This window comes from Pelodiscus sinensis, chromosome 1 (genome assembly GCF_052426305.1).
Source record: "Pelodiscus sinensis isolate ZL-2025 chromosome 1, ASM5242630v1, whole genome shotgun sequence".
Lineage (NCBI taxonomy): Eukaryota > Metazoa > Chordata > Testudines > Trionychidae > Pelodiscus > Pelodiscus sinensis.
In genome coordinates this window covers 198,305,875-198,313,113 of record NC_143052.1, presented here as the reverse complement: position 1 = coordinate 198,313,113, position 7,239 = coordinate 198,305,875, and the positions used below count along the sequence as shown (strand labels likewise).

Sequence of the window (7,239 nt, the reverse complement as noted above, 5' to 3'; positions counted from 1 at the left end):
GGATGTTTTTTCCTGTAAGATATGCATTAGTTTGAACAGGAATTAATTGTGGGAAGCAATGTGGCCTGTAAAACACAGGGGTGAATGCAATTGCCAGGGGGCATGTTGGGGTCCTTGGCAAGGTGATGGGGGGGGGCAGCTTTGGGCCTCTGGAAGGGGCGGGACTGGGGCCAGACTTTCCCAGCTAGTCCTTGTCCTTCATGGTTGCTGCTGCCACAGTGGCCAGGAGCCCCAAGGCACTGGCATCAGCAAGCAGGCCAGAAGCCCTGAGGCTCCAGTGGCAATTTGAAGGTCCAGAGTTCCTGACCACAGCTGCTGCTGTAGTGGTGGCTGGAAGACCTGGGTCCTTTTAAATCGCCTAGGCCTCAGAATAGCTGCCCTGTTTGCTCCTTGCACCCATTGACAGCTCTGCCAGCAGGACTGTTGACGGTGGGGGGGAGGCAAAAAGGGCAGTGATGTTAAAGTACTGTTGGCCATGTACAGGTCAGTTTGTACCAATACGCCATACCAACCTGTACCAGCCCATTGTCATCTTTGGTACAATGTTGGACTGAATGATCACAATCATCCTTTTTGGCCTTGGAATCTATGGCATTATGGGATGTAATCTATATATAAAATGTACTACTACAAAACAAATCTGATTTAAACAATCCATCAAACCTACTTTTGTCTCTAATACAGAATCATAAAATATGCTAAGTATCTATCTTCCTAAATTAAGTACTTGTCTTTCTGCTTGAATTGCAATTTGAGGTAAAACCCTGTCATCCTCAGTCAAACAATTTGATAATTTCAGAAAAGTAACCAAAAAATATTAGCACAGAGTTGGGAGTCAGGTCATCCTGAGTTCTAATCCCAGTTCTTCTACTGACTTACTGTTGCCTCAGGCAAGTCCTTCCTCCCACATCACTGCTTCAGCTTCCCCACCCTTTTTAAAATGGGAAGCTCTGTGGGTGGAGTGATAACAAAGTCATGGCTAAAAATGGTTTTGAACTTCTACAGTGCTACAGATATGCAAAGGACTGGCAGGAACTCCACTTAATCATCATACTCTTTAATGATGGGAAAGGTGGCAATTAGTTTCAGTTGTGGATGTCCTCCGAATAAAGTGCTGTTTTACTCTGAGGACACCCATTTACTAAGCTTTGATATCTATCTACTTAGGATGTATGCAAAGCAAAAATCAAGAGCTCAGTTTCTGTGCTATGCTTGCAAGATATTTACTTCTATATTGGTAGGCTGTAATTACCTCTGATACCAGGAAATGTTGTGCTATGCTGTACTAGCATCCCTCCATAAACTAACTGGCTTAGACATAAAAAACACATAAGCTTCAGCAGAGATACACTGATATCCAACTAAGCAGCATGACAAAACAATGAACAGAATATGTAATTATTGTACTGACAATGTTATCGGTGACCATTTTGGTTTGTTTGCAGATGAGAATGGTTTAGGGGTCAGTCACACTTTGCTACATTTGATTCTCCCTGTGAGATTTCTGAATATTTGTGCATTTCTATATATAACCAAACATGAAGATCTGTTTAAAGGATATTTTTAATTGTGCTCATGCACCTTCAGTACAGGACTTTGTATTTTGAAATAATTACAAAAATATATGAACTATATTTCTACACTGGAGTAAGAAATTTAAATTCAATATAATCTGTATCTGTGATTCTTTTATTTTTAAGGGACGTTTACAGTAACTGTCCAGATATGCTTGGTGAAGTTGCAACAGTAATTCAAAAGAAGCGACCCGTATAGATCAGATTATTCTTCAGTGCCAAAAACATCCTCTATTAGGGGTAAGTATTTGATCCTTTTCACTGGAAGGGATGGTGGCTGCCCACTCCAGTCATCTTCATACTGAAAGTGATAAACAAGAGAACAAACTTAGAACTGCATTTTGAAAATAAAAGTAACTAGAAATGTCACAGAACAATGTTAAACAAGTGATTTCATTTCTACACACAAATCACCTGTTAAGGGAACAAATGTGTAGAACATATCCTCCTACACAATTTGGTATTGTTGATTTTGATCAATTTTGTTGAAGTTTTAATTAAAAATAGCCCATTACCTTCATTTCTGCACAATTTTTTTGAATTAATGACTCGCATACTGATTTGTTCAGTTAAGATACCTATATTTTAAAGATATGTAGGTCAGCTAAGAGGAAGACATTTTGTAGCAATTGTCAGCTTTCAAAGTAGTAGACAAAAAGAAAAAGAAATGTAAATTAGAAGATTAAAATTGAAAATTCAGTCACTGAGTTAGAATACAAACTGAAATTTTTGTTTGTAAAATATAATAATCTTACACCTAGACATATTATTGCAATGTATATTAAATCACAATAGCATAAAGATTAAGCTGATAACTTCAAAGACTCATCAAAAGGATTTTGAATTCCCATTGGCATCTCCTCTTCCTTTCTCTCTCTTCTTTTGTTACTCATCTTTCTTTAAAACATACCAGTCTAAAATAAATTCAGTATTATATATTACAGCTAAACAACAAAATAATACATTGAATAAATAATGCCACCACTTCTAATGTGGACATAATTTACTAACTTGTTTGTTGATGTACTGTGGTGCAGGATATCTCAGTATGTTATGTAACTTATTGTTTAATGCAGAAGTGGTTCTTCTGCCTAACAAATAAAGGAATACACTTCTGTGGCTTGAAGCAAGGATTGTTTAGATGGTCCACCTGGTCTGAGACAGCTCATTTTCTGCAAACCCCTCCAATGGCTCCACTGCAAACACACATTTATTTTCCTGATCTTTACTATGTAACCCTGCCCAAATTATACCTGATATTGTATTATACTGATCACAGCCTTTGGTGTACTAAAGATGCCAATCCAGACCTAGTACTAGTTTCCCAAATCCTTTTGTCTTGTCTCCCTTGCTGTTCCACATCCACTGGAAAACTTCCCTGCCACCAAGCCATAAAACCAGTCCTCCCTCTAATCACTGCTGCCACGGTATATACAGAACATTGGCATCTAGTAACAGGGAGGCAAGTGGAAGACTGTGATCATAGCCACTGACTGGCTTATTACGACTACAAACTGAACACAATGCCTCTCCTCACCACCTCCAGCCCCTATGCAAGATTCACTTCAGGCACACCATCCACAAGAAATCAATCAGGGCTTAGTGGCTAGTCTGAGAATGTCGGGCAGGCAGCCCATATTGCTAAGTGAAAAATATGAAATAAATAACAAGCCAAAAAAACTGTATAATTTTATGCCTCTTTAATTCCCCCAAAAGGTTCATATGGTGCTCATCCTCTTAGTTTTGTAAATGCTTTAGGTCAGAGACTGCATCTACCTCTGTTTGTACAGTACTTATTATAACAGTGCCCTAATTCTAACAAGTGTCCCTGGGTGCTATCACAACACAATCAGGGTATGTCTACACTAGCTCGTTAATTTGAGCTAGGTAGGCAAATCAGGCAACCGGAGTTGCAAATGAAGCCCGGGATTTAAATATCCCGGGCTTTATTTGCATGTTCCTATCTGGCTGCCATTTTTAAATCCCCCTTAGTTTGAACGAACTGCCCATGGCTACACGCGGCAGTTTAAAGTTAATCCAAACTAAATTCTTAGTTCGGATTAATTGTTACATCTCATTCTACGAATTAACGATCTAGTGTAGACATACCCTCAGTGAGTAATATCTTTGAGAATTCCTAACTTCCTTATGACTGTCTTTGAAAAGTGTCCTCATCAATACATGGAGTGCACACTTTTAAAATCTGAAACATGTCCAATATAAAGTGGATGTTGCAAACATATGTACAGGATCTTAGGTGCACACAAGAAAGAACATTCTTCTGAATTAAGGAGTCCAAGAAAATGACACCAAGGAAATCTTAGCAATTCAGCAACATTTTGCCCTCCTTAGCTCCTAGAGACTATTTTATAGGCTCCAGAAGAGTGTCACTATGTTGTGAGGATGAAAACAAAGTACTTGCATATCACTGATAAAAAAGTATGAAACTGCTGAATTTATTGTGCAGTGAACCCTACACTTCTAAACCAGCAGAAACAGAGGAGACTAAATGAATCACATTCAATCTCAGCAGTCAATGGCTGGGTCAGAAGAGTGATGTTATATGTGCACTATAACACTCGGGATTTCTTTGCTATGACATTTGTAAAAAATCAATTCGATTGGATTATGCACAATTCTATTTTAAATCATTCTGTTCTAACACCAGTGCAAAACAGCCAGGTCAGATTAGTATTTGCAGTTTGCTGAAATAAAATTTTTACTTACCCTAAGTACTAGACTTACAGAAACATATTAGTTGATTTCTCCATGCTACTCCCACTACCTACTAACAAAGTGGCGTATTCTGTGCAAGTTTCCACAGTTACAGAAAACTGTAGCTACATTTTGCAGTGTGAGTGCAGTTTTTAGAAGTTCCTGACAATCGTGACTTCTGAACATAAGCTCTGTGTAACAGTGATAGCCATGTCCTTACTCACAGGAGAGCACAGACATTTTCTTTCCTATATGTCCCTAGAAATCCATAGTGGCATCCATTATGCACAGAAGAGTCACAGAGTTCCCCTGCCTTACACTGGTTCTCTGCCTCAGCCAGCCCCTCACAGCAAAAACAAACTGCCCCAAAAACCCCAGACAAGATCCATAAAGATCAAGTCTTTGATGGATAAATCAGTGATGTTAATATGTTTCAGCTAAATAACATTAACTGCAGCCTGAATGAGGCTCTCAGATTTTGTGCATTTCTTTTTTGTTTTAAACATCTTAACTTTACCTTTATAGGAACCTTTATTGTCTGGAATGTAGGAACTGGAGTTTCTCTCCAATTCAGCCCATTGACAAACTTCTTATAATCTACTTGTTCCTTGCTGTCTTCAAACCTACAAGCAGAATATTTATATATAAATATTGACTCCACTGTTAAATATTTTAATATACTATGCTATGTTTTACATTGCACAACAACAAATTACCTTTTTATAATTAATTTAAAAAATATAGAAAAGGACAACAGTTCAAGAAGACTGCAGAATATGTATTTCTATTATTCTATATATTACACTTCAAGTAAAATTTTACGTTCATTTTTTTCCTGTCACATTGGACTTTTTTATTGTCTTTAAAGTTTATTCAAGTTCAACTCATTTCAGTTTTTAAAACATTACAATTAATCATTTTTTCTTCAATACATGAATATTATTAGTGACAGCCTTATAGTTTTGGGATTAGAGTGATATACCCTATAAACCCTGTCCTTATGTTTAGAAGAGACATCCACACAAGGGAATGCAAGACACAATATCTGGTTTATTTTGCAACTTTGATTTTAATCCTTTCATAAAAATAAGCATCTATCCATAATGAACTGGCACCCATTTTGTGATCACCAGTTCTGAGTAGAGCAGGATAAATACTTCCTACTTTTTATTAAGAAGCAAGCATGTGCCATAAAAGTTGACTGGCATTATTCTTTGATTGCATATATATCTTAATATGACATATGTTGCACACACACTGAATTTCATAAGCCTTTCGACATGTGATTTGTTTGTATTGCCAACTTGTAGTATTGCTTTCAACCCTACATTATCTTGACATCCTGCAGTTTCATTAATTAGAACCTTTGAAGTTTGTATGTTCTTAGGATATAAATTGGCCTTTGCTGATTTGTGGAAGGTATAATCTAGAAAGCTGTACAAGTTAACTCAGCAGATTTTTATACAGGAAAAGTGAAAGAATTTAACAACTTAAAACTTATACTGGACCACTTTCATCTAAGTCTGTATAGGTGCCATCCCACTGACTTCATTGGATTGGGGCCAAAGTCTTTCAATCTGAATATGAAAGCATGCTAAACAGCTAGGAATGCTGTCTCTGAATTAATGCTCTTAACTAGAGCTAAAATTTTCAAGAACGGGTACTGATAAATAACCTTCTAAATGCATATTTAGGCACGTATGTAAAAATGGCTTGAAAATATTCCAAATTCATTCTGGTATCTAGTGGGTGGATACAAATCCCTTGGCTCCCATAGAGTATGCATAAGGAGAAGCCCTGTTTCTGAGATATGAGTTGAGACTCACAAGGTACTAGATGGACTGGAACAAAATGCTATCCATTTGCGTTATCAGAGTTAATATGAGTAGACACTATAATTCTTTGCAATAATAAAGGAAGTTAGATTTGCCTCATCAAAAGGAGACAAGATCACTTGACAATCGTCCCCCTTTAGTTTTGCTATAGAACGTCATCACAGTATTTGATGTTAGAATATGGTAGAAGAATTGGAGAACAATTTTCTTTTCTTTGGCAGAAGAAAAATAACTCTTGTTTGTAGCCTCCATAAAATGTGTTCACCTTGGATTACCACAACAAGTAGAAGCCTGCTGTATCAATTCATGAGGCTATAGTGACCCAATCTGCTTATAAATGTTTTTTTTCTTTCCATCCAGAAAAGTTGCAGCCCAAGTGTTCTTTTTGTAGATAGCAATATTTACAGAGCTTGAGTTCCTTCGTTTTGAGAAAACCCTTTATTAAAATGTTAATCAGATAACTGTAGAAAGTACTATGTCACTTTGATTTAACAGAACATTTGTCAAGTATGCTGCTACTTTAGTTTGTTTGATGGCTGCTGTATATTCTGGGTATTAATATGTGTTTAAGTTGGTTACAGGAAAAGGTTAAAAGGACTAACAACTCTTGTATAACTGGTTAGTATATTGTGGTTACCATGCAGTAAACCTGATTAGCATGTACCAACAAATGTAAACTGCACTACCAAGTCTGTCATAGTGTACTGAAAAACCAAGACATGTTTACAAAAAGTTACATTCTAATTATTGGTACCTGAAGGTCACAATGGAGACAGGTGTGTCTAAGGTGCCAGACACATTGAGCTGGAGAGAATATAGCAGGACAATCAGAGGAGCCTTTCGAGTCCTGCTGTCTGTCCCCCGATCTTTTTTGTTGCAGGTGGAGAATTATGCCTACCTTTACTGGAGGGAGCATGCCACCCCTAAAATATGAGTTTTGAGGGTATGCTGCTGTGTAAAAGTCACCAGGGCATACACACCAAGGCAATGTCTATACAAGGGTATGTCTACACTACCCCGCTAGTTCGAACTAGCGGGGGTAATGTAGTCATCCGCACTTGCAAATGAAGCCCGGGATTTGAATTTCCCGGGCTTCATTTGCATGAAGCCGGCCG

At 37.6% G+C, this 7,239-nt stretch overlaps 1 protein-coding gene across 1 annotated transcript in view; it reads right to left on the bottom strand.

The window, feature by feature from the left end:
- Positions 1–1,545: 1,545 nt before the first annotated feature.
- Positions 1,546–7,239, bottom strand: part of EFHC2 (EF-hand domain containing 2) — an 82,085-nt gene continuing 76,391 nt past the window's right edge. The window contains exons 14-15 of the mRNA XM_006137936.5: positions 4,807–4,912; positions 1,546–1,875 (exon numbers count right to left, since the gene is read on the bottom strand). Coding sequence (XP_006137998.3) covers positions 1,780–1,875; positions 4,807–4,912 — 202 coding nt within the window. The 3' untranslated portion in view covers positions 1,546–1,779. The remainder of the gene's footprint in view (positions 1,876–4,806; positions 4,913–7,239) is intronic.